The sequence below is a fragment of the Solanum tuberosum genome, unplaced genomic scaffold (assembly GCF_000226075.1).
Source record: "Solanum tuberosum cultivar DM 1-3 516 R44 unplaced genomic scaffold, SolTub_3.0 scf00243, whole genome shotgun sequence".
Lineage (NCBI taxonomy): Eukaryota > Viridiplantae > Streptophyta > Magnoliopsida > Solanales > Solanaceae > Solanum > Solanum tuberosum.
In genome coordinates, this window is record NW_006239166.1 from 220,258 (window position 1) to 247,725 (window position 27,468).

The 27,468-nt window shown below is 35.3% G+C and overlaps 2 protein-coding genes across 4 annotated transcripts; one reads left to right on the forward strand and one right to left on the reverse strand.

The window, feature by feature from the left end:
• Positions 1-4,777: 4,777 nt before the first annotated feature.
• LOC102584107 (DEAD-box ATP-dependent RNA helicase ISE2, chloroplastic) lies at positions 4,778-17,341 on the forward strand. 2 transcript variants are annotated; one of them, XR_368099.2, is made up of 17 exons: positions 4,778-5,242; positions 5,346-5,521; positions 5,649-5,762; positions 6,133-6,241; positions 6,338-6,424; positions 6,934-7,052; positions 7,608-7,755; positions 7,976-8,575; positions 8,651-8,929; positions 9,471-9,677; positions 10,785-11,147; positions 11,878-12,114; positions 13,075-13,295; positions 14,554-14,653; positions 14,742-14,888; positions 16,399-16,547; positions 16,811-17,341. XR_368099.2 is itself a non-coding variant. In XM_006357155.2 (17 exons), the coding sequence occupies exons 1-16, from the start codon at positions 4,778-4,780 to the stop codon at positions 16,495-16,497; spliced, it is 3,471 nt and encodes a 1,156-aa protein (XP_006357217.1). In that variant the 3' UTR covers positions 16,498-16,543; positions 16,811-17,341. The 2 variants fall into 2 exon arrangements, 1 of the variants encoding a protein (XP_006357217.1); XM_006357155.2 differs by having other exon boundaries at positions 16,399-16,543.
• Positions 17,342-18,552: 1,211 nt separating this feature from the next.
• On the reverse strand, positions 18,553-27,228 carry LOC102584539 (paired amphipathic helix protein Sin3-like 4). Of its 2 annotated transcripts, none has more exons than XM_015313319.1 (23): positions 27,010-27,228; positions 26,671-26,832; positions 26,195-26,350; positions 25,881-26,061; positions 25,703-25,801; positions 25,390-25,563; positions 25,136-25,301; positions 24,719-24,855; positions 24,170-24,245; positions 24,016-24,048; positions 23,636-23,910; positions 23,380-23,534; positions 23,100-23,227; positions 22,766-23,020; positions 21,760-22,440; positions 21,575-21,654; positions 20,238-20,855; positions 20,063-20,163; positions 19,840-19,978; positions 19,606-19,758; positions 19,340-19,500; positions 19,150-19,258; positions 18,553-19,065 (listed from the first exon to the last, which is right to left on the reverse strand). In XM_015313319.1, exons 2-23 carry the CDS (start codon positions 26,718-26,720, stop codon positions 18,898-18,900), a joined length of 4,095 nt encoding a protein of 1,364 aa, XP_015168805.1. In that variant the 5' UTR covers positions 26,721-26,832; positions 27,010-27,228; the 3' UTR covers positions 18,553-18,897. The 2 variants fall into 2 exon arrangements, with proteins under 2 accessions (XP_015168805.1, XP_006357220.1); XM_006357158.2 differs by having other exon boundaries at positions 25,136-25,304.
• Between the last annotated feature and the right edge of the window lie 240 nt (positions 27,229-27,468).

A 27,468-nucleotide genomic window follows, 5' to 3' on the forward strand; every position in this document is an offset into this window, starting at 1 on the left:
GTGAGGTGCTAAAATGGAGAGGGAAAGAAGGAAAGTGGAAATTTTATATATTATTTAGTTAAAAATAGAAATAAGCATATTTGCATGTTTAGTCCTTCGGTTATTGATAAATTTAACTTTTAGCTCTTATATTAGACTATATACTTTTGCTTCTTTATTATAGGACATTTTATACTAATATTTAAACTATTTTTTAGGAATATTTCATCTTCCTAAAATGTGGAATAGCAAATACGATTTTAACAAATTCATCTTACCGTTGAGAAATAACGTCTTTTTCCTACTAAGAGAAAATTGCAAAAAATCGGCCATATGGTTTGACGAAGCAAATAGGAGAACATTTTTATCATGTGGTCAGCGATTCAGTAAGAAGGGTTAGGGAGTGATATTTTGTGAACCTCATAATTTCAAAAGAATTTTAAGCGAGAACAAAAATGATCAGCTAGCCCTCTTTCTTTACAAAAAAAGGATACATGCCCCCTTCCTTACCGTCAAGTAGAGAAAAGATTTCATCACAAATTGAAATTGTATAATAATCACATTCCAATATACAATAATCGATCTCATACCAAACAAGAATAGAGGTATTCATGACCAAAGGAACACCATAACCAAGAAGTTGAATACCTAACATAACAATAGAAATAAGAATTTGTGAGAATTTAATGCTTGAAAGGATTAAAAGTACATATATTAATTAGTTGAAGGTTAATTATGTTTAATTAATAACTAAAAGGATTAAAATCAAAATTTATCTATATTTGAGGGACTAAACACAAAATTTCCTCTTAAAGAAAAAAAGAAGGAAGAATCTGACTATTCGAATGTCCCATAAGTTGTTTTCTATTTATCTTATTCTCTTTTTATTTATGTTTTTCAATTAACACTTCGAATGTCCCATAAGTTGTTATGTGTTGATTTTGGTGCATTTTTATTTTTCTTAGTTCGTTTTTAATTCTAGTATTAATTTTTAAAATGTGATTTAATTTTTTATTCCACTTATTGTAGTTAAGTCAAAAGTAAACTATTGTATGCAAACAATTAAAATATTAGTCGTTGCATTACGTTCTTTATAAAAAAAATTGAGATTTTAACCCATTTAAATTCTAAAAGAAAGGAGAAAGGAATCCTTCTGTCTTACTTTGATGAACAGAGCTATTAGCTATATGTTGCTGATAGGAGGTGACATATATCTCGTCGAAATTAGAATTAGTCGAGTGCATGAAAATTGACCTAAATATCACGATCATCAAAAAAATATTCTTCTTTCTAATTTATTAACCAAAGAATTCACATAAATTCAATATTTTTTATATTAGAATACGAAGATACATGTAAAAATGATATATCCCATTTTATTCGTTCAGATAGAAACATTAGAAAAAATAAAGGCATAATACATAAACATGACATTTAACTTAGCATCAACTAGCAATTATGACATTTAACTTTGGGTGTTCATAAATAGGCACTTAAAATTGTATAAAATTGAACAAATAGACACATGACACTCTACGTGACAATTTTGTGTCCTACGTGTATTATGTCATGTAGGACACATGTATCTATTTGCTCAATTTTATACAAGTTTAAGTGTCTACTTGTGCATACTCAAAGCTGGAAGGCATAGTCATCCGCTGAACTAAGTTAAGGATTGCCAAAAATAAATGAGCTTCAATTTTGCTTCTCCAATGATTTGATTCATAGTTTCTCTCAAAAACACATGTTGATTTTTTTGTGACGCAGTCATTAATGACTATGATAGCTCTACCCAAAATACTCTAGTAACTATACTATATAATGATGTGCTCAATAGATTTTTATTAATTATTTCAGTATTTTTGTTTTATTTTTCATGCACCATATAAATGTATATAAAGTGGCCCTTTTATGAAATATAAAAAAGCTCGAAATATTAGACTGGACTTTTTTTTTTATCCACCTACCGATGGGTAGGCGTTAAAGGCTGCGTAGTCTATTGTTGCCAATGCCAATTGCCAACCAACGATTGCACCAAACTCAAAAGTTTTATTCCGAGTAACAAAATTTAACTCAATCTGTTTAATCCGTTCATCTATTCACATTTAAATGTGTTAATATTAATTCAATTCATTTTAATTTATTGAAAATTTAATTGATATGTAAATTATTATTTTTACCCTCCCTAGGAGCTTCCACCCTTTTTTGCTCATTTGGTGACTCGAACTCGCAACCTTCGGGTTGGAAGTGAGGGGTGCTTACCATCCAAGCAACTCCCTCTCGTCATTGATATGTAACTCAATTGACTCGTAATGAATTTTTTTAATTTGATATATTATATATATAAAAATACTTTATTGTTCCATTAATTTATTTAATTGACTTGGTTATATAGAAGAATTACCTTGTATGTTTCAAATAGCAGGGAAAAAGGAAAAATATGAAGGGTTATTTACTTTCTTCATATGGATTGTGTTAACGCTTTCTAATTGAATTTTTATTTATTAGATATTCTCAAAAAGTAACAATGAGTTATTCACTGGAAAGTTGGTATTTTTTTTGTTGTGTGGTTTTTGTGTTAGTATACTCAAAATTAAACGATTTTTATGCCAGAAAAGATAATTAAATGACCTTTGTAGGAAGAAAAAAAGTGATTGTTATGTGAACTTGTAGAATTACTTGATATGTTGTTGTTTTGGTACTATTCTTAGCCTAAAAACTACATTAAGCATTAGTAGTTAAATTAAGATTTCCAAAATATAATTAATGAGATTAGTTTAGTAATAGAAATGTGTAATACATATGTTCTTAAATGAAGTGTTAAGTCAATACAAGTCTAATAAAATGAAATGAAGGAGATAGTTAAGACTTAAAGGCTATTTTTTTTCCTGAGAATTACCTAAAAATGCAAAATTGGAAATCTAATTATGGTTATAAGGGATATTTCTACTCAATTGCCTAACACAATACTTAAGTTTTTAAAACTATTACAACTCCTTGATTTTAAATTTCAATCGTTGCCATTTTCCTTAAAGAGAGCAAAATATTCATGTCTCAGCCGAAAGTGATCTATTTTCTTCATTTTATGATATGTTTGATATTTCCAAATATTGTTTATACAGTTGGTAAATTACTATACATATATCTATTGTTCATATATATGGGACATTCTCACACTTCTCTTTTTATTTCCCACTTGGTGTTCGGAGCCCGCATTAGAGCCTCAGCTAAATTCAAATTGCGCACTCCTAGCCCATCATTCGGAATGACTCTCCCAACAAAATTTTCTCCATACTCAATATTCAAACCTGAGACATTCAGTTAATGGTAGAGTAGTCCCACCACTACACCACACTCGGATATTCTCATACTTAGAAAGGCTATATGATCTGTACTCATACTATCTTTTTTATATATTATAAGCATAGATGTTGATGGTTTAGCTTCTTGACATTTTAGATATTGACACATTCATCAAATAAATATGTACAATGAATTTCTACAAGCTAAGGAGGATGTCCTGATGAAATATATATGGACTATTGACTAACCACAATGATTTAAGAGCCAAGAGGGAAAAAGACCAATTTGTAAGCTTCTTAAATTTTCATATGATTTAAAACACAATAAAATTCAAATCTATTGAAAGTTGTGGTGCATCTTGGATCCACTCAAAGTGAATACGATCACTAATTGTTTACACAAATTAATCATTTTCATATTTTAATTCATTCTCACTAATAACGTACATAAAGTAAACATAAATAACTATAAATAATTATAAGTCATAATAAATGTGCTGAATAATGTAAATGCAGAATAATACAATTGAAATACCACAAAGATCTCATAATAAGAACTTCTAAAATTGAAAGATAAATACATAAATATGAAATAACTCACTATAAAAATAGAAAGTTAGATGAAAGAAATAAAATTAAAGTTCAAAACTGTGAATCAACAAACAATTCACCTTGATAATTACTGCTCATAGGAAACATCCAGGAACATTCATATTTTAATATTATGGGAACGGATTGATTAAGTACTACTTATCGTTTTCCTACCAATGAACATATTAAGCAAAATTTTATCAGGTGGAGTTTGGAGATGATAGAATATACATAATTTTTCTCACTATCTCATGGAGATAGAAATATTATTTCTGATAGACCCTCGACTCAAGTGCATCAAGACTCCAGAAACAAGCTTTCATTTTATCCATACCTTCCCAATCTGGTGAATTTGACATCATCGTGTCCCAATTACCCTGAAGTACAAACTTGAAACTATTTTGCTTGAAAATAGTCTGTGGTCTAACTTTCACATCCGCTTTACCCTGTGTAACACTAAATTTCTAGTCAAAATATTCCATTTTGATCTTGTTCAATCATAATCCTTTAGACTCCAGAGTCTATCTCCAAACCTCAAACCTAGCATTAACTTTATCTCGTATCTCATTCATCAATATTATGTCATCCGCAAATAACATATACCGTAAAGCTTCCTCCTAAATAAATCACATCAACTCATTCATCACCAACGCAAATAGGAAATGACTAAGAACTGATTCTATCATATATGTTCTTTATTATCCTAATAATATATACATTGTGACACCCTCACACTTTGTCATAAGGACTATGTGTCAAATTGAAATATTATTGTTGTATTCGAAATGATTACTGTTCCTTGATATTTTTCTATACGATGCCGTTTTACGGCACGTAACCTTTAGGAATAAAAATCATCTTTTACTCTCTTATACAAATTATACAATTGACAATTCTCTCCCGCCATGACCACACTCCCTATCCTCTTCCCTTCACTTTCTCCTTCAAACTCCATAATCAGTCGCTCTCCATTTCCACTTCTTCACATACAAACCCTACGATTCTGCTCCGTCAAGTCAATCCAGAAGAATCCGTTCACTTCTACATCTAGAATCTTCTACAAGTTTCCGAGCTCAATTTTTCCGGCGGAGTCTCAAGACGAAGATGAAGATGAAGACGAAGATGACGAAGATGATGATGATGAAGAAGCAGCGGAAGAGTACGACGACGTTTATGCGGAGGTTTCGGATGGAGGCGAAGACAGCGAAGATGAACTGGAAAGTTCCGTTAGTAGTGAAATATTTAACATTGAGGAATCGAGAAGGCAGAGAGTTGAGAAACTGAGGAATGAAGTTAGAGAGTTTGGTGATGGAATTATTGATGTGAATGAACTTGCTTCTATTTACTCTTTTCGAATTGACAAATTTCAGGTTAGTTTTTGTTTTATTTTTTCCTTGCTTAAAGTAGAAATAATCAATTTTGTTTTTATTTTCATTTTCTAATTATGTTGATATTTTGTGCGAAATTTTGTAGCGATTGTCGATTCAAGCTTTTTTGAGAGGTTCATCTGTTGTGGTGTCTGCGCCTACAAGTAGCGGCAAAACTTTGATTGCTGAAGCTGCTGCAGTTGCTACAGTAGCTAGAGGAAGGAGACTATTCTATACTACTCCTCTAAAGGCTTTATCTAATCAGAAATTTCGAGAATTTTGGTACGGATGTTTCTAAGATATACTCCCTATCTTCTGCTATATCATGTTTTATATGATTTGCCTCTTGTCAAAATTTATCATGTTTCCCACTATAGAGTATTTATGTTTATTTTGTGGTACTTTACAGTGAGACATTTGGTGAAAGTAATGTGGGGCTTCTCACTGGAGATTCAGCTGTTAATAGAGATGCTCAGATTTTAATTATGACAACTGAGATTTTGCGCAATATGCTATACCAGAGGTACATTTCAATGGTTTTAACTTTGATATACTGTTGCATTTTAGTTACTAGAAACTGAGTTTAATAGCATGCTGATTGCTTGAAAAGAGAAAAAGCTTTTTGCATGTGACAATCTGCTTAGCTTTCTTGTATAGAAATTTCAAAGACTCAAACAAAGTTGGCTATGTATCTATAAAACTGTTATTGAGTTCTAGATTTATAATTTGTGCAATATGTCTTCTAAGCAAGCAGTCAACAAAGAAAGCATGGCTTCACTTAAAAGTTGGAAAATAGAGTTTGAAGGATAAAGAAACTGTCAGACTTTGCTTCTACTTATTTACTTGTTTTATTCATTCCTAAATTTACTATGGCATTACACTTCACTCTGCAGCGTAGGGATTGCTTCCTCAGATGGTGGTCTTCTTCATGTTGATGTAATTGTTTTGGATGAAGTTCACTATTTAAGTGACATATCTCGGGGTACTGTTTGGGAAGAAATAGTATGTGTCTTTTGAATGTGCAATTCTTTACATCTCAATTTGTCAGCAGCCTCAGTACCAATTTTCTATATTTACTCCCCTCTTTCTGTGTTTAAGGTTATTTATTGCCCAAAGGAAGTTCAACTTATATGTCTTTCAGCGACTGTTGCTAATCCAGATGAGTTGGCTGGATGGATTGGTCAGGTATTGCAGTGAACAAATTCTGATTGCACCAAAAGTTATATTCATCTATATCTATTGCTTATATATACACTGAAGCCTATCTGTTAAATGCTTCTCCGGTCCTTTAATTTTGTTGCTGTCTCCAAGTTGTACTATTCAGATTGAAGTTCTTTTGGGCTGGAGTGTCCTTTTCTTCTTCATTCATAGTAGTAGAAGCTAAAGATGAATTTGTCCTCATAGTGAAAGTTAGAGGGTGTTTGGATTTTAAGCTAAGTAGCTTTTGGTTTTTAAGCTCTTTTTTTTTAATTTAGGAGGTGTTTGGGAAAGACAAAAAATGCTTATAAGCACTTACTCTTAGGCCAAAAATTTCTAAAATAAGCTAAAAACCACAAGTTGGGTATGGCCATCTTATGGCTTTTAGCTTTTAGCTTATAAGCTACTTATAAAAGCCAATCCAAACACCCCACTTAATCTAATGACAAGAAAGAACAGATTGTGTATTCATTTCTCTAATTTGACGATCTTTCAAGATTCATGGTAGGACGGAGTTGGTAACATCAACCAAGCGTCCAGTTCCATTGACTTGGCACTTCTCCACAAAGACAGCTCTATTACCTCTTCTTGATGACAAAGGAACAAGCATGAATAGGTAGGATTTTCCCCTTAACTCTTTCATTGATCTTCTCGTCTTATGTTTATCAGTGGCAATGTCATGCATAATGTTTTGTCTCTGGAACTTATAGCACTCACTGAATTTGCACTTGATTTCCTTTGTAACATTGGAATGACTTGTAGCATGTATTGCTTTACTTGTGATAATATTTTTCAAAGGTCATAATAAATGCATGATTCAAAAATCAATATCTTGGTAAACTACTGATTCCCAGGTACTAGTTCATTCAGTTTAAGAGTTAGAGCCCCTGTTCTCTCTTTTCACAGCATATAACTAAATAACTTATTTGTTGTTGAAGCATGCCACATACATTCTGAAGTTCAAAAGATTGTATCTACAAATTTTCCAAGAACTATATTTCAGCTACATATGATGGATTGGCTGAAAAAGAAAAAACCTGTGGCGGCATGTTGAAAAACAAATCATAGTGGTGTGAAATGTTTTCGATAGTATTTGGAGGACAAGTATGAATTACTTACCCAAGAAGGTGCTGAAGTTGTCATTTTTAATTACCTTGGTCTGACTGTGCAGAAAACTGTCACTCAACTACTTACAGTATGATGAATCCGGCAGTGAACTATACAGGGAGGAGGGATCTAAAAGAAGAAAATTAAGAAGACGTGAAAATGATGTTCGTCCTCTTTCAAAGAATGATATAAGTAATATTCGACGCTCACAGGTATGCATAGAAGCTTATTCAGTCTGAACTTTGTTTTACAATGTTATTGCCCCTTTTTTTAGATAATTTGTTGCAGCATTATCGTGTTTACCAAAATTATTAAAAGATTGTCATTTTCATAGAAAACTGTTAATATAACTTATATCCTGAAATTTTCCTGACAAATAACTGATAGATATTACTATCTTCAAAAAGTTTAGTTACAAAGTCATATTCTCAGGTACCTCAAATTATAGACACACTGTGGCATCTAAAGGCAAGGGATATGCTTCCAGCAGTTTGGTTCATCTTTAGCAGGAAAGGATGTGATGCAGCTGTCCAATATCTTGAAGACTGCAGGTTACTGGATGAGTGTGAAACGAGTGAAGTTGAACTGGCACTCAAGAGGTTCCGTATTCAATACCCTGATGCTGTGCGTGTGTCTGCAGTGAAAGGCCTCCGCCGAGGAGTGGCTGCACATCATGCTGGCTGTCTCCCCCTTTGGAAATCATTCATTGAAGAGTTATTTCAGCGAGGTCTAGTTAAGGTTGTCTTTGCTACCGAAACACTTGCTGCTGGCATCAATATGCCTGCTAGAACAGCTGTCATTTCATCTCTCACCAAAAGGGGCGATAGTGGACGAATCCAGTTAAGCTCAAATGAATTATTCCAAATGGCTGGGCGTGCTGGTCGTAGAGGTATTGATGAAAAGGGTCACGTGGTTCTTGTTCAGACTCCTTATGAAGGGCCTGAGGAGTGCTGCAAAGTTCTTTTTTCTGGGCTTCAACCTCTTGTCTCACAATTTACCGCCTCGTATGGAATGGTGCTTAATCTCGTAGCAGTACGTACTTCAACCTGAGCCTCCTTGACTCATTTTATTTTTAATTTCACGATATTATGTCTTCTTATTCTCCAGGGGGCCAAAGTTACCCGTAGATCAACTGGGTTAGATGAGATAAAAGTCACACGAGCAGGACGGACTTTGGAAGAAGCAAGGAAGTTAATTGAACAGAGTTTTGGTAATTATGTTGGAAGCAATGTCATGCTTGCTGCAAAAGAGGAGCTTGCTAGAATAGAAAAGGAAATAGAGACACTTACTTCAGAAATCAGTGAGGAAGCGATTGCTAGAAAGAGCCAGAAGCTCTTAACGCAGTCAGCATATCAGGAGATTGCTGAACTCGAGGAAGAATTAAGAGTAATTTCATTACTGTTTCTCTTGATCTTTTATTGCCTCAAATTAGACAGTTTTTTTCCTGGCAAATGAACATTCTTTTTCATTGCTTATCAGATAAAAAAGTTTACTTTCTGACCTGAAAAGCCTGTAGAGTGCCAGTTTGTATGGTGAAAATACTTCTACCTAATTATTCAGTATAAACTATTAGCTTTCTTTTTTTAAATATTCTTTCAAGGTTCTCTGCCTAAAGGTAGGGTAAGGTCTGTGTACACCCCACCTTCCCTAGTACTTACTTGTGGGATCACACTGGGTATGTTGTTGTTATTTGTCTAAAGGATGGCTTTCTAGTTACACTGGCCTGTATGCTTCAGTTTCTGGAAGCACGATAATTGAAAAAGGATCTTATTCATTGAGTGTCATTTCTAGTTGGCGTCCTGTTGAAAAGTAATCTAGTTTTCAGCATGTCCTACGCTGTTTTCAACCACGATTTCCTCCAGCTCTAGTAATTTTAAAAGCATACTGAAAACATTCTAATGGTGGTCACTGTGCCTACCTTTTCCAGGCTGAAAAGCATCTTCGAACTGAACTCCGAAGAAAAATGGAGCTGGAAAGAGTGTCCTCATTGAAACCTTTGTTAAAGGAGATAGGAGATGGACACCTTCCATTCATGTCTTTGCACTACACCGACAGTGACGGGGTACAACATTTAGTTGCTGCTGTTTATCTGGGGAAGGTTGATACTTTGAATACTGAAAAGCTTAAAAGTATGGTAAGCATTTTATGTGACCCTTTTTTTTTAGTTTAATACTAGTTAGTATGGAAGCCTTTGTGTCATCAACAAGTACAATGCTTGACGCTTACTTCTGCCTCCAAAGATGCAATTAGCTTGTATATTCAGCATTTGATCTGTAAACGTCTTGTTGCATACAGTAGAAAGCTTTGTTGTAGGTGCTTTGCTCAATTGCAACTAGTAGAAAGCTTTGTTAAGACCTTAATGCAGTTCTTGCTCTTTGTTGTTAAAGCTAATAGGCGACATGTTTACTATATTATATAATTCCCTGCAGTTTGCCATGTTTGTAAAGCTTTTGATTTTTCTACCATGTTCTCCTATTCTGACTTGAGTGTGGGGGATCATGTTGCCATCATATTATCTAATCTTAACTCTTTGTCTAAGATCAACCGGTCAATCAATCAATCAACTATTCCTATCACAAACTAGTTGGAGTTTATCTTAGACTCTATGGTGCTAAATATCTTGTTGTTGAAAGAGTCCCGCTTTCTCTCTTTCATATCTTCCAAGTCATTTGGTTTATGTCTTGTGTATTATAGTGCACAAGGCATAAACCAATGGTCATTATTATAGTGCATTCTGTTAGAAAAGGATTAAGAATAGTATTGTATATAGTGTCCTACGTGGAATAGGATTGTAATGTTGTGTCGATAAGATACTCTCATGAGATATTGTTACAAAATTTGTGAAATCAAGTGATCAGCTTGCATATATTTTCACCAAGTTCCTCTGCGGTTCTCGTATTAGTTACATCTGTAACAAGCTCGGACCATATGACTTGTATGCACCAGCTTGAATGGGAGTGTTGTAGGATAGTTTAAAGTGTCCTACATGGAAAAGGACTGTAATGTAGTGTCTATTAATAGGCTAAGTGTAATAATGTAGAATACACAATTCAATAATATTTTTCTCCTATATTTCTCACATATTCCATATAAGATTTTTATGGTTGGAGTTGCTATGCAAATTTCTAGTCCTCTTAAAGCTGTTTGTGATTATACTACTGCAGTTTCCTATTAAAGATTTTTTTTTTCTTCGGTTACCTACTGTACAGTAGTGGGAATGTGTAATCCTTCTTCTTTTCAGGTGTGGGACAATGAGGCCTTTGCATTAAAGACAGCAGTGGAAAATTTTGAACTTGGTGATAATGGAGGTGAAGATGTTAAACCGTCTTATCATGTGGCTCTTGGTTCAGATAACTCTTGGTATCTTTTCACAGAGAAGTGGATTAGAACGGTTTACAGAACAGGCTTTCCAAATGCTGCCTTAACTCTTGCTGACGCCTTGCCTCGTGAAATTATGGCCGAGCTTCTTGATAAGGCAGATATGCAGTGGCAAAAGTTAGCTGTGTCTGAACTTGGAGGTCTATGGTGTATGGAAGGTTCTTTGGAGACATGGTCTTGGAGTTTAAATGTTCCAGTCTTGAGTAGTCTATCTGAAGATGATGAGGTACCCTGTCAATCAACTTCATTTTCGGGTGTGATTGTTTTTCTTTTGTTGAATGGTTTTTATCTAATATGGGCATTTCCTCCTCAAGTTGATAATTGTTACATTTGTTAGCATCTGCTTTTGCATTTCATGTTTATTTTGGGTCCGCGGGGTGGGGGTAAGGGTGGATGTGGGAAGGAGGGACGATGGAGAAACAGTCGAATACGTTGATCTTCCATTTAGCATAATCGTTTATTAAAAAGTAAAATTTTCTTGTTCTTGGCCAATAGATATTCGTATCTGGAGTCATAAGGACCTCATATATATTTATTCCTGTGTTTAGGATTGCTCACTATAAAGAGTATGCAAGAATAATTGTCTTTTGCTTTACTGATGGTATTTGCATATTTAGTGTTCTCCATTTCGAGATTTCGCCCACGTGTAGTACTCTGGTTAGAGTTGTTACTGTGTATACAGCAATTAGTTTTTCTTGGTGAATTGCCATTGGAAGTAAGGACAACCTGTGGTTCTTTTGGCTGAACTTTTTAATGTTTGGAATTAGGACCGCTGTTTATATTGTTCCTTGTGTTACTCTCATCATTATTTATTTTGCAAGTTCCAGTGATAAGAACTAATGAACACTAACATAGACTTGCTAGTCCCGAAGATCAGCTGCCATGGGTGATTATGTGACATACAGCCACCGTTGAAAACAATTATCTCATAAATCTTTTTGCTGATGTATTATCAGGTCTTGCAATTATCTCAAGCATACAATGATGCAGTAGAATGCTACAAGAGCCAAAGGAATAAGGTCTCTCGTTGGAAAAAAAGGATAGCTCGTACAGAGGGCTTTAAACAGTATCAGAAGATAATTGACTCAGCTAAGTTCACTGAGGAAAAGATTCGCCGGTTGAAGGTTAGGTCGAAGCGTTTGATTGGTCGTATAGAGCAGATTGAGCCAACTGGTTGGAAGGAATTTCTGCAGGTATATTACTGCTTATCTTCTTGTCACATGCCATTGATTATACTCTCTGTAGTTGTGCAACTTTTCATCCTTAGCCAATTATGTCTGCTACAGGATCCTCATATTGGACATGATTGAATATTCAGGCTCTTCTATTGTATAAAATCTGTTTTATCCTCAAGCGTGCGTACTATTCTCCTATGTTCTTAAACACCATGCTTTAAGACCATCTTTGACCCAAATAGAAAGAGAAGAAATTATCATAGTATTATTTTTAAGAACTTATTCTTGTTGGTCTCCTTCATCATTTTCTGGGGATTTGCTTGGACATTAACTTTTTGATTGGAAGTTTAGAAATGTTTGCTTATTATCAGGAAAGAATGAATAGTTTACTTCAGTGAACTGTGTATTTCTGTAGTCTTTGGGGAAATCTTTTGGGAAGCAGCATTCTCTTTTGCAAACCTCCACTCTAAAATTATACGACACTTCCCATTTTGGTACTTCTGAAATGTTGACGCCAATAAATTTTTGTACAATTTTTATAATTTCAAGAATTCAGATTCATTAAAGTAATCCCTACTTTAAACTTTTGATGTGGTGATTTCTCTATCAAACTAAATTTCATTTTTCTTCCACTATCATGACTATGCTATAGAAAGTCAAATTAAGATCTCAAACTCCATATCTAGTCAAAAAGGGTCATATGAAATGAAATGGGTGGTCTGCATTATAAAGGAAAAGGATTGAGAGGACATTTTTGTGATGTTGCCTAGCTGGATAACTGAACTAGTAATTCTTTGTTGATATTTTTTTTCAAAATAGAATATACTCTGGAAACTGCATTAAGCATCCATGACTCATTGTTATTTTACTTGGTCTGGTGACTTTCTTGAGACAGTTTTCCTGTTGAGATTGAATCCCTTATTTAGGTTGTTTTTTTACCAAAAAGCAGAGAACTAACTCATCCTCAATGTCTGGCAGGTCAGCAATGTTATACATGAAAGTAGAGCATTGGATATCAATACACACGTCATATTCCCCCTAGGTGAAACTGCAGCTGCAATTCGAGGAGAAAATGAACTTTGGCTTGCGATGGTTCTTCGAAATAAATTGTTGCTGAACTTAAAACCTGCACAGCTTGCTGCAGTTCTTGGTAGTCTAGTTTCTGAAGGCATTAGGCTTCGGCCCTGGAAAAATAACAGGTAGAATCTTTGTCCTCAAGGTAGAGAGTACTATCAGTCTGGTATCAACTCCATATTTTCTGGGAGCTCCTTTATATTTTTGTGTGACTGCGTAGGTTCATCTAGCTCTTGCATACGCCTTCCCATATGAATTTTCCTCCACCTTGTGAATAAAGGACTTGTCTTATTAAGAAAATGGCGGCTACTGCTGTTCTTTGTCTTTAGCATTTCCCTTCCCTCCTGTCCTTCCTTGTATATCCTGGGTAGAGGGATCCACAATAAGTTGCTTTTATCTTTCCCCCTGAGAAGGCATAAAGCAGGATAGTGTCACATTAGAGTTAAAAAGGAAAAGATGGGTTATACACAAAAAGAAGAGAGTGCAGAGGTTTGGCAAAGTTGGTTTCCAAACTAAGAACCTAAACCTGCCTATGATCTTAATGGGGCCTGATTCAGCATAGGCTTCAATACCCCCATATGAACTTGCACAGACTGCAGGTCGTAGTTGATCTGTTCATATCCCCGATGAGGCTGTCGTTTCATTAATGTCAAGTATTTCTTATGAATTTGATGCTGTCTTGAAAGATTATATTAAGTAGGAGTTTGAATATCCAGCTGAAATCTAGTGTGGCAAATTCTCAGAGTAAAAACTACTTATTTTGATTTCCTTGTAGAAATAATTCCATTTGCTGAGATCTGATTTGAAGTTTCATGCAATATAATCTAATTAATAGTGTAGAAATGGTTGGAAAAAAACAGTACCCAGAGCCATCTTAAGGAAGAGACAGTATTTCACTTTTACTACACTCTAGTTTGAATTACACTTGCTTCTCTCTGTTGTGTAACTTGTGTCCTGGTGATTTCCAGAATTTTTGTTGGATAAGAAGGTGAACCGTATTTTAGATGCCATGTTTTTTAACTTGTGCTTGACCTCAAAACTATCTGGAGTTTGGAGATTGGTTGCTCTATGAAGGAGAATATTTTTTGGGTTTTTGAAATAAAGAGGTTCTTATCTGTTGTACCATTTAAAAATTTAGGTGCAATTCCTCTGAGACAACTGCTTGCGGCTTCATTTAATCCAGAATATAATGCTGAGTTCTTGCCAGTGCTCTATATTCCTTTTGGTCCACTAAGTATTTTAAAAAAGAATTGCAGAAATCAAAGCAATTGTTTAGTGAACTTCTAGTATTAGTTCATCATAGTTGGCTTCTACTTGATCGCCAATGTTTTATAAACGTCCGTGCTGAAAAGGAAAACTCTGATAAACATCTTCTGTCTGCAGTTTCGTTTATGAGCCCTCTACCACTGTCTTGAATATCATAGACTTACTGGAAGAACAAAAAAGCTCACTTCTAGAGCTTCAGGAAAAGCATGGAGTAAATGTGAGTTTTCAAGTTGGATTGGAGCCCGCTTTACGATTTGTTCCAAGTTGGCTTTGCACTTTATTAATGTGAAACAAATTATTCACAGATTCCTTGCTGCTTGGATAGCCAATTCACTGGCATGGTTGAAGCCTGGGCATCTGGTCTTACATGGAAAGAGATTATGATGGACTGTGCAATGGATGAAGGAGATTTGGCTCGCCTTCTACGGAGAACGATTGATTTGTTAGCTCAGGTATGCATGTTATTAAAGACTATCCATCTCTTGCTCGCTCTATTTTAAGGAATCCATATTGCACTAGTGCTTGCATTTTCTTGGGCCGCCATTTGCATTCAATCTTCTCTCTCTCTCTCTCTCTCTTCTTTGCAATTAAATAATGGGAAAAGGGTCAAAAATACCCCTCAACTTTGGTTTATTAGTTGACTATACCCCTGCCGTTAAAACAAAGTTATTTATGCCCTTGCCGTTACCAATTTCACCATTTATACCCCTCAATTGACGGAAATCCCCAAATTGACTCAAATTAACCAATTTTACTTAAATTACCCAATTCTAACCCGATCCGACCCGACCCACTTAATAATATAACCCATTTTTTTTCTATCTTGTTCATCGTCATCTTTAATGTTGGGTTCCTTTTCAAAAACAAGTTGTAAACAATACATTTGAAAACACCCATCAAACAATTAGCAAAAACCACCTGCTCCATCCACGAACTCCAGCGAAGAGCGGCCGCCGCCAGTCCCCTCCCTTTTCCCCTTTTAGTTTCACCGCCAGTCCCCTCCCTTTTCCCCTTTTACGTTTTGCAGCCAGTCCCCTCCCTTTTCCCCTTTTACATTTTCTTCTATGGTATGTGTTTTTGGCTCCAACTCCGGTGAACAATGACCATGAACTCCGGCGAGGCCACCACAACCTCTCTCCCAACGCCAAAATCAGCAAACCCATTTCTCGAACCAGTTAACAACACCAACACAGCTCCACGACCAAGCTTCACCCCATTTTCCGATGACCCTCTATTTTCTTTCCATTCTTATATTTTATGATGATTTATTTTTCTTTACTTTTTTCACTCTATTCTCTGTGTTTCAGATTTGGTTAGGGAGTTCAAGCTCCAATAATTTTTCATTCATATTCGTTGTTCAAGTTTGTGTATGCTATTACACTTTGTTGTTGATTATTTTAATTTTTGGTTTGATATTATTGTATTTTTGGGCATTGTTACAGCTTTTGCTTGTTAATTTGATATTATGTTAGACTTTTTTTTTTTTTTTTTAAAGTTGAAGATTAACAGAAATGAAGATGAACAAAAATGGGTTTATATTATTTGGTGGTTCGGGTCGGATCGGGTTAGAATTGGGTAATTTAAGTAAAATTGGTTAATTTGAGTCAATTTGGGAATTTCTGTCAATTGAGGGGTATAAATGGTGAAATTGGTAACGGCAAGGGCATAAATAACTTTGTTTTAACGGCAGGGGTATAGTCAACTAATATACCAAAGTTGAGGGGTATTTTTGACCCTTTTCCCTTAAATAATTACTATTCAAGTTGAGAACTGAGTATTACAAAGTTTAATGGGCACACCCTAGGCACCAACCTATATTATTAAAGAAAGACCGACGATCCTAACTTAAGCTAAATTTCCTATTTTCAGTGATTATGTAACTCCTTGTTTTCTGTTTTTCATTTCATTTTATTTTTTTTAGTTTTTTTTCCTGTTTCATTTTGCTACTCTGCATGATTACAGGTTCCCAAATTGCCTGATATAGATCCACTGCTGCAAATCAATGCCAAGAGTGCCTCTAACGTAATGGACCGGCCACCAATAAGTGAATTAGCAGGATGATATTCAAACAAAAATTCATCATCTCCTTAAGAAGTCAATCTCAAAGGCAGGTAACAATAGCCACTGTTCCTTGAGAAAAATAGAACTTGATCAATTTAGTTTCTGTCGATGAGGCTTCAAGTTAGTGAATTTCTCAGTTGTCACCTGCATATCGATTGATGGTTCATCCATGATCTTAATGATTCACTCAGCTTAAAGTTCCTATCAACTCCCAACTCTTAACTATTCTCTTTTACCTTTGCAAAGTAGATTCATATTCGTCTTCTTTCCGTGATACTGATTTATCTCACTGTCCTGAATTTTACTGGTCTAGAACCATTTTCAGAACGGGTTTGAGTTTAACTGAGCCAGGCTCTACCGTTGCTATAAAGAGATTGGTCATAGCAAGAATCTAGCGACAGCATCTTGATAGAAAATCAATATTTTCCCATCAGAAGTAATCTCTAGTAAGGAGTATCAACACTTGGTCCAATGAACGCGGTGTGGAAATGAAGTATAGATTCAATGTAAAAGAGAATGATTTTCTCAGTAGAAATAGAAACACATGGCACAGGAATGAAGAATCCTACATTTGATGCAGAGGAGGCTATGCCCCTAAATTACACATTGAAGTTGATTGTCCTCCGATTTGCTTGGAGGATTGTCCTTTTTTACTTTTTTTCTGGGAGTAGCAACATAGACTTAGACAGAATGGTACATGACTCGCTTTTTACAAAATGCGATCGTTATAGTATATTCCATAACAAGAAGCAATTTGTTACTTGTAGATTTTAGCCAAAATATATATCACTCTGTTAATGGTACGGTTCAAATGGTTATTTTTTACCAATTCCATATAAAGCTTCATGATTGTTTCCACTTGAATTCACCCCACCATTCAACGTCAAAATTTTGATATTTTTTTTAATCTAAGCTTACTGTAAAAAATATAAACTTTTGTTTTGTTTTGTTGGATGTTTTTAATAAGCAAAATTTGAAAACCTACCTAATTTTTTTTTTGTATTGATTATTAATATATCAACCTAAGAGTTTTCTTGGAAAAATATAACTATCAGTTCGATTGATTTTTATAATTGACACCCATATCCAGAATTCATACCGGGGCTCAAATTAATTCTGATTTCCATCACATAAGGTTATAAGTATTTCCTAGCATGATTTTTTTTCAAACTCAGGGTAGAGGAATTTTATCCATCTCTATCATTTATTTTTTTGGTTTCTCACGTGATGTTTGATGTTCAATATTTGTATTAAAGTGTCAACTAATCTCGATTTGTATTGCATGAGGCCCATTTAAGTGGAAACATTCCCTAACACGATTTTTTTCATACTCGGAGCTTTAATCCCAAACCTCTTCATAAAGGTGAAATCCTATCTATCCCAATGATCCAATAGAGATCATGAGTTTCACCATCATTTGTTATTGTAGTCGGCCTAGCCCACACAAGCTTTGGAATTTGACGAGTTGAACTAATCCACTATGATGACGGGTCATAAAATGATCAATCCAACCCAACCCTATGCAGGTCCTGAGCTATGTTGTATCAGTCCACCTTTCCTAAAATATATTTCTTTTATATTTTTTAGAAGTTTCGAGCAAAGTCTTGAACAAATATTTTTTAAGGGTTCGAGAAAAAATTCTGATATGTTTTATGAAAAAAAAATCTTGATATATTTTGTAAACTGAAAACTCTTATCACTTTTTTTGTTAATATGTTTCTTATTACGTATATATACACAAGTGTTTCTCTCAAAAAAGAATCCAATCTGCATGACAAATGATACTTGAGATATAAGTAAGCATTTCAAATGTGTTCCATTTAAATAAGCTGAATAAATGAAACACAAGATGAAGAAAGATTTTATTTTGCCATCTATTACACCTAATTGAAGATTTTCCGTACAAGACTCAACCATTGACCCTTTGTATAGACATAATACTCCCTCCATCCCAAAATATTCGTCACGTTTCACTTATCGAGAGTCGAGCCAAAATGATTTTTTTGCCAATCAGAAAAAAAAAAGGTATGTACGCAGCAAAGGGATTTACTAAAATGTAACAAGAAACAGATCATGGAATTGATAATTTGAGTGTTTTTACTATAGAGAAGGAAAAAATATATACATCAATCTGAGAAAAATTTAGAATGACACATCCTACAAATTTTCCGAGCTGTTAGCTGGATCATTTATTCAATAGGAAAAGTTAGAAAAACCTATGGTATGACTGTCCAAAATTTGAATTTCCACAAATACGAGCACGAAACAAAAATCACAAGTAATAAAGTCACCTTCGAGAGCCATGTAAAATGTGTGAAATTCTACCTTTGGACTTCATTTCTCCATTTTGTGTGGTCATAGAACTATAACTATGACTAATTGAAGCTGTAGATTACCTTTCTATGCAAAATGCGCATGTTCAACTGAAAGCAATCTGCGGAAACGTTGTATTTTATTGGACCTGTTCAAACACTCTGAATGGCCATTAGACAAAAGATTCTCCTTTAATATTCTTCGCCTTTTTCTTGAACGTATCAAGAAATCTTCAGTGTCTAAGACGTAAGAGACCTAGGCATCCAAAGCCACAAAAACAAAGTTAGCAAGAGAGACGAGGTTCGTAAGTATGTGGACTTCTGAGGGTAGCTAGAGTACCTTTGATGAGCTGCATGCTATCTTACATTCTAGACCATTAAAAAATTTAAGTCCTTCCATAGCCTCGGATGTAAAAGTTTCATCTCTAACTCCTGACTTCCGTTTATTTCTGCAAAATACAAGCATGCATGCATGCATTAATGTATGTTATAAAAAAGGTCAAGAAAGTACTCTTCTATTGATATAGTACCTTGTCAAGAACACCCCAGGGTTCTCCTTCTGAGGAATAACAGAGAGGAGTTCATTGCTCATATAAGCTGCAAAATTTGGGTCCATTGTAACAGCAGACATCTCAGGCTTATCATAAACATAGTCCATGAGTTGTATGGATAGACGTGTTGTTTTAGATGACTGCAATGGAGGTAGTTTATCAATGCTACATTTGAATAAAGGGAATGATAGGTTTTATATCAGTCACATAACATAAAAAGAAGCAAAGATGTTGCAAAGACTTACACATGCTATTCTGTATATGGTCTCGTCATGAAGAAGGGCACGCACATTTTCATGGTAAACTACATCTGAAAATGTGCTAGAATTTCTTGAGATTTCATATGTATATAGTTGGAGAAGTTTACCTTCCAACTCATCAGTTGCAATTGTCTGAAGCTGCATGCGATGCAGAAACTTAGAATTGTACAAGACAGCTGCATACACCAAACAAAGAGAATGACAAACACATGCACTTACCTGTTTGACAATTTTGTATATCAGCTTGTCTAAGGTGAAGAGAAGATATGACTGAGCCCCAATAATAGCTCGGCAGTCATCCTCGAACTTTGCATTGTCAGAGGAACCATCAAGCAGGTTATAAAGTGCACTCCTGAATCTGTAACATTAAAGAGGAGCTTAGTCTAATTAAGTACAGATTAATCAAAATCCACTGGAATAGGAAACAAATCACTCAAGTGACCTGGAATATGATTCAGTGGGGTTGATCGCATTCGAGACTCTCCATCTGTGTTCAGCTGATGAAGAATGTGATTTTGCTTTCTGTAGTCTTTCATACAATGTCTGTAGTTAAGAGAAGAAACATTAATGTTGCATCATGTGAAGAATTTATATTTCATGATATTAAATAGCCATACCTGGTGAAGTCTGAACAGCACATAAAATGAATCATTTCCATAAAATATACGTGATTCCTTCTCCCTGACATGAAATATAGAAGGAACGTGCTTGGTTAGAGGCCTGGATGTATGTAGAAGGCGTTCTGAAAATGGCATAACAGCACCATCTCCTTCAGCATCATGGGCATCAGCAGTACCTTCCACCTCTCCTTCACTCTCTACCTTGTTATCATTCACATCATTGTCCCCATCTTCTTCACGCTCTTCATGAGAACCTTCTCCATTAGCAGACTCACTACCTGAAACATCACAATTTTCAGAAGCATTCTCACTGTCATCTGATGTCCCATGAGCACTCGCTTCCCCTTCTTCATCAGCATCATTCTCACGTCCTCTGTCTCCACCACAAATTTTTTCTTCTCCATGTCCACTTTGGTACAGCTTACTACTTGAACTTCCCTTTAAACTATGCGATACATTTTGACCACCTTCACTCGATGGTGTAGAATTATCCTCAAAATCACCATTTGGAGTTAATTCACCCTCTTCTCGCTCAAGTTTACATTTTCCTACGGATTCTTCAAGACATTTCTCAACTTTGATACCTTCTGCCTTTGGGTCCACGAACCCTCCGTCCTAAAATCATGTAGGAGAAAGAGAAAAAGGATAGCTTAGAGATGGGGGGCAACAACGAATATACTGAAAGCTTAAATAGATATTTTCCTTCTTGTTTTTTCTTAAATGTCTTGTTTTCCAAGATTCCGCTTTATTTGATCCAAGGAGAGCTTTTATAATTTATTTATTTTTACTGTATTAGCATGATATTGAAGTTTACAGAAACTGAGATTTCGGTCAACTGCTAAAGAAAGAATACTCTGCTGAGCTTAGAATTTTCCAATTGGAAAGCAGTTATAAAGAGACGGAGCTTACATCACTATTAGGGACTTAGGGCATCTTCATTGATCCGTGTTGGGTATCTAAATGGGTAAATCTGGGCTGCTATTCTCTGAAGGATTACTTCGGGCACAGCCCAAATCACCAAGCAAAATACATATTACCCAACCTGTTAAATTTTGGGTTAATTCTGCCACCCTTAACTGCCTGACAAGGGAGCAAGAGGCATATATACACAGTTCACCGCAGGATCTTAAAAATTCTTTCTTTTGGATTCACGTCAGGATATTTTGCTAGTGGTTGATCTAAAGACTGACTAAATTTTATTTCCTAATTGTTCGGCTTTCTTAGATAGGAACAGAAAAGAGATTGAGAAAGGAGAACAAGTTACAGTGAGGGCACGCCTGGGGAGAGAGGGGGGAGAGGAAGGTTACAATGATCTAAAAGTTAAAACATAATACCTTTGAGTCATTAGACGATACTATCTCAGGTTCACGTTTGATTGTGGAACCACTAGGTCTGGAAGTGCCTGCACCATGCCCTAATAATGGAAAGAGTACATCAACTTTTCAAATACTAAGTCCCATGGAGAGGTGTAGAAAACACAAATGAAAGAGAAATACAGAGTAGGCAGCAGCCTATGAACCTGAAGCAGTTTCTATACAGACTCTTCCATGGCTTTCCCCCACAGTAGTGCTGTTTGAAAGCACTAGCTGGTCGGCACAAAAAGACTCTCTGCTGAGACCAGATGCCCCATCTGCCATATTTAGATTAGCATCTGACTTTCCATGATGAAGGAGGTTCTTTGAAGTTACGATTTTCAGCATTACACCATTTACATTGGGAGAGCTATCATCCTTAAACCCATTTTCACCATCTGCTATCTGAACTCTGGAAGAAATTACATGCTCAGATGTAGGCAGTTCATCTCCATTCCTGGAACTGCTTTGTCTGCAATTCATGCCCGAGCCACTAGCAGGGCTACCAACCCTTTTCCCTTCAATTGCTGTTTTATCTTTAGCATTAAGATTTTTTGCCTTTTCAACATCTACACCATCCACTTCACCCTGAGGCTGACGAGGAACACCAAATATTGGTTCCAGGAAGGTGGTCCAAATCTTCATGACTTTATCCAACTGTTCTCTTGTACAAACTTCTATACATGAATACTTGATGATTTGATAAAGGTCTTCGTGGATGTCAGAATCAGGATACTCGAACTCCAGATGTGTGATAATTGGTTGCCCATTTCCAGCAGCAACAGATAGCAGCACATCATCTTCTTTGCATTTATTTTCACTAATTTCTTTGATCTCAGCCAGCAGTGCTGTGGGGAAGAAAAACATCAGTTCCGTGAGAAATAAGCACTTGTGGCAAGAACAAAGTTCACACAGAAACATTTCCATATAATGGCACTATGATCTCTCAAATGATCTTTTTCTACATAACAATTCAAGATGTGCTTCTACTGCTGGGACAAAATAACAGATGCTTGAAAATTCTGTAATCAACTCAAGAAGTAGCATTATTGGGGTAAGGAACTACTTAAATCTCCGAATTTCTTGGTCAATAATGCTTCCGTTTTCATTTCAATACTTCAACTAGTTATTAGAATGAACTAGTTCAAAATCAGCAAAGTCATCTTACATTACCTTTAGTGCTCAAGCTTTTTGTGTCCTGCTGCTTGAAATAAAAGCTACGATGATCCAGTGATTTGTGATAGTTCTTAGCATAAATCTCAGCCCAAACTTTATTAAAATCAGAACGACACCTCGCCCACTCCTCTTGTTTCTGCTTTAAGCGAGTAAGTATAACTGGAAGGGCAAGTGGTGCATTCTTCCTCAACACATCCATAACATCAAGCCCATGGTCACCGTAAAGACGTTCAATGCACCTTAGATTCAGAGCTATACCAAAACAGTGCATAAGCATTTATGATAACAACAATTTAAATGGCAATATCAGCATTATTTATTGGTCTCTTACCAGTAAAATGTTCTTCAATACGGATATGACTATCACTCGAAATAGTATTATCATTGATCTTGTTGAGCAATTCTTCAACGCGTCTTGTTGTTGCATTGACAGACTCTAAAAGCATATCCAGCTCAAACCTATTATCATGAAAACATCACCAATTGCAAATGAGAATTAAGGAGAACTATACAATAATTGGTAGGCGGAGAAGAGATCCCTTCATCTCACATATACTAGATAAAATGAAGGTTAAGACTTTAAGACCACATGCATCAAGACAACTTCCAACCTGTCATCTTCGCATCGGAACAAGCTTTCTTCATACTGGTTTTTGCGCATATGTTTAAAAGAGTAATCCTCACTTCCTGATGTTACGGATACCCAGTGATCATTTAATACTTCGGCACCAATATCTGTTTTCTGACTCGCTAAAGGAATTGGATACTGCAGTAAGATAAGATCCATGCACCATTGTGCAAAAGATTTAGAAGACAATAATACATGTATTTAAAAAAATAGAGTAATTTTATACAATAGATCTGTACATTCTTTGGAAGAAGCCGATAACTTGGGGAGCAACTGTCACAGTTAGAGAGATCAAGTTCATGTATAGGTTTTGCTGCGTATTTATCCTTGCTTGTATACAGGGACATCTTCTGCCCTTGTGCATCTCTAGTAGCATAGGCAATGGGTCTTTCAGGTCTATCTCTTTCTCTTGTCTCATGAACTCTATTCCTTTCTTCCCACTCGCAATCTCGGTCTTTGTCCCTGTCTTCTACTTTCTCAGACTTGGGATTGGGTTCATCACTCCATAAGGACTCTGCAGTGGATTGAGATAAGTCAGAGATCTAGAGGATACGCAGGGGACACAGACCCATTGTATTCATTGTCATATCTTCAAAACTAAATCTAACATCATTCTTACGTGTTTTGCTCAGAATAGCAGCAAGATATCCATCTGCAGAAAAGCTCCAAATTAGATAAAAACCTTATTAAGATCTGGAAAAGAAAACTCAAACAGCAGTAGCCCAGAAATGCAAGTGTAACAGAAATGTAAGCACGAATCATTAGCTTATTACCTGTCCTCTCACAATGAGAAATAAATTCATCAAATCCGTCCATGAGATCTGGATGTTTCTGAAGTAAGCTGCTAACCTAATAGGAACAATTCACTCCAATTACTAATTTTACTGATACTAAAGAAGCATTATAAACAAGAAACTGAATCATGTAATTGACAAGCAAGCATACAGTCAAGCCAAACCCAAAGGCATGCCAGTGGAACCACATTCTCATTAGAAAAGATTCATAAGTATGTGTATAGGCAACATATTATACTTCCGTGAATTTTCATCATTTTTCTTTATGAGGAGGGGGGGGATTCAAAGTATTTATGCAATTGATAGTTGATGACAGTCTAGAGACCTCAGATGTATGTGAAGATATATGAACATTGGGATTCATTGTCCTAAAAACAAAAGAATGACACGTATACACAAGATTTCTCACTACAGACGAAGGTAGTGAGAAATCACTTCAAGGATATTAATATTCTTAACCAGGATAAATAAACCCAATAATTTAACCAAGCTCATTGAAAAGCAATTTCAAAGAATGAAGAACGATACCCCGGATTGTAATTGTGTTCTTGTAACTCCTTCCTTGCAATAGAAATTAAGGCACTTAAAAAATTGTTTTCGATCTCCCATATCCTGTAACCTTTCCTTAACCCGCTCACAGTAAGCAAAGCCATGGTCCTGCATACCTGCTCCAACATAAGCAGATTACGAATGAATTGAACTTAAAAATCTAATGAAGCTAATAAAAAAGAAACTTAGAATATGTTTATAGGAAGTGAAACATACATCCAGCAAATTTAGCAGACCAAATTGTTATATACCATACAACAATGTGCAAAGTCCCATAATCATAACTTTCTCAACTTTTAGACTACATGCTTACAAAATATATTTCAAGTAATTTCTATATAAGTTGATCACTTTTAAAAGTGGGAACAAGAAATTTATATCAATAGGCAAACTTACTGGGTTCAAACTGGTCAACAGCAACATCTCTATGAACAGATTTTCTGTCCAGCTCTCTATCCTCATACTGTCGTTCCCTTCTTTCCCTTTCAGTTCTCATCGTTGTTTCTTCATATTCTGGATCAGACCGATCAACAGCATTCTCCCGGACAACTAGTGAAGTAGCCTTCTAAACAGAGCCAAAAAAATTACCCTGATTTATCTGCCAATATTCAACGACATCGGACTCTAGAAAATCATCATCAAGAAACTACCTTCTCGACATGCATGTGCCTTGCTGCAGTCATTGAAGAGCTTTTCTCATCATAACGCATGATAGGGGCCCTATGAGCTTGAGCATTACGAGCTCGGGCTGCTGCCATGGCATCAGGTAAAAAGTGGGTGAACTCTTCAAGCAAATCAGCATGGCCACGGAAAAGGTAGGAGACCTGCAAAAACATAAAGTCGCCATACGAACTCAGTACTGACATTTGAAAGCAATCAATTCCCAGAATAAATTAGAAAAGATGCATGCTTTGCTTTTGTACTCATATACAAGAAACTGTCAAGCACTGGCGAGTAACATACCTCATTATAAACTTCTGCAATAGCCTTGTTTTCCTTTCTATACATATTCAAAATATCAAGAAACGACTTATATACGAAATCATCGCCTTGAAATCTAGTCTGCAAGCAGCTCATTAGTCAAATGAGAAAAGCAATTTTAATTCAGAAAGCAACATTCATCAGTTGCGTGATGATTTACCTTTATCTTGTTTACAAAACTGATTGCTTCTTCAAATTCAACTGGCTTTTTCACTGGAGCTTCATCCTCTGGATTAGTGATCTCATATCCCTTGGGCAAAAATGTATTGAAACCCAAAATTAAGGTTCGATGCCCTTTGAATAAATCCTTCACCCTCGCTATGACACCAGAAGTATCAATTCTACAAACAAACATCCCCAAGGAAAACCTTAAAAATGACTAATCAAGCACCAAATATTGCTAAATCAATGGCAATTAACCTATCAGGATTACTTTTCGGGGAAGTAGGGAGAGGAAGTAACACAAAATTCTACCTTTGAGACTTGAAATCTTTCATGACATCAAGAAACTCATCATACTTGTCCCTTCTGTCCTGAAAGATTTCCTTCACTGACTTTAGATAGGAAAGCGCATCGTTTGTTGTTAGCTTGTTCGCACTACTTCCCCCCATCATTGGAGATTGCCCAGAACTGCAGTATCAAAAATAACAATACATGACAAAAGAACACATCTTTCTACAAGCTTGAGCACTTCATACAATCACATTAGTTACAATATCAATACTTAATCTGTACATATTCTAAAATAAACCAATCTCAAGCTAAAAAACAAAATCTGGAAACTTACTATTTTGCAACTAAACTAAAAAAAATACTACTCTGTTCAGCTCGAATTATAGGTCACCAAATTATGCGTTAAAATTTTCAAAATATAACCTAATAACCTCAAAATTAAACACAAACTAATCCACAAAATTACATATTTAGCAGTTGATTATAATAAAACTTACGGTTCACCACGAGACGAAACAACAATAGGGCGTTTGAGTTGAGAACTCATCTCTACAACAACACATCTTCATATCTCTTCACCATTGTAGAAATTAAAACAAAAAATCAACGCTTTTATTTAGCTCTCCAAATCCTCCAATTAAACAAAACAATACAAAATCCTGAAACAAAAATACACATAATTACAGATCTAAACAAATTAACCACAATAATCAACTAATAATCCCTTAAACTCAACATAGATCACCTCAAAATTCTAATCAAAATCTACTAAATTACATTACTTGAAATTTAAGAAAAGCATAAAAATAATGACAAAAAAGCGAAAGAATTATTACAGAGATCTTCAAACGAGTCCGTTAATGGCGGTTGAAAAATTCTCTCCAATGGAAGAAACCAAAACACTTCCAAAAACAAAAAAACTGTGTAGAAGTGATGAATATGTAGTTTTTTTTTCAATTCTTTATTGCTTTATGGCTATGGCTATGCTATGGTTGTAATTGATTTAATTTATTTTTGTAAATTTTTTTTTGCTAATTATTTTGAAGATTTTTTTTTATATATAATATGGAGGAAAAAAATTCTTTGTGATACATACAACAACAATATGAGAGGAGAAAAAAAAAAAAAGAGAAGAGTTTATAATATTTGTATAAGTCTTAGCTGGTTTTTTTTTTTTGTTGTTGATATATAAGAGGATGGATATATAATTATTTTTTTGAAAAAAATATATTAATACAGAGAAAGCTAGAAGGAGAAGAAAAGAAAGGGGGGGGGGGAGGGGGGGGCAATTTGCA

Bases quoted from the DNA above. Each gene is read 5' to 3' on its own strand.
- LOC102584107 (XM_006357155.2), top strand. From the start codon at position 4,778: ATGACCACACTCCCTATCCTCTTCCCTTCACTTTCTCCTTCAAACTCC. The intron at 8,576-8,650 runs GTACGTACTTCA...CTTATTCTCCAG, and splicing joins TGGTGCTTAATCTCGTAGCA to GGGGCCAAAGTTACCCGTAG. The intron at 9,678-10,784 runs GTAAGCATTTTA...TCTTCTTTTCAG, and splicing joins CTGAAAAGCTTAAAAGTATG to GTGTGGGACAATGAGGCCTT.
- LOC102584539 (XM_006357158.2), bottom strand. From the start codon at position 26,720: ATGAGTTCTCAACTCAAACGCCCTATTGTTGTTTCGTCTCGTGGTGAA. The intron at 23,535-23,635 runs GTACAGATCTAT...ATCTTACTGCAG, and splicing joins ATCGGCTTCTTCCAAAGAAT to TATCCAATTCCTTTAGCGAG. The intron at 22,441-22,765 runs GTAATGTAAGAT...TCTTCCCCACAG, and splicing joins AAAAAGCTTGAGCACTAAAG to CACTGCTGGCTGAGATCAAA.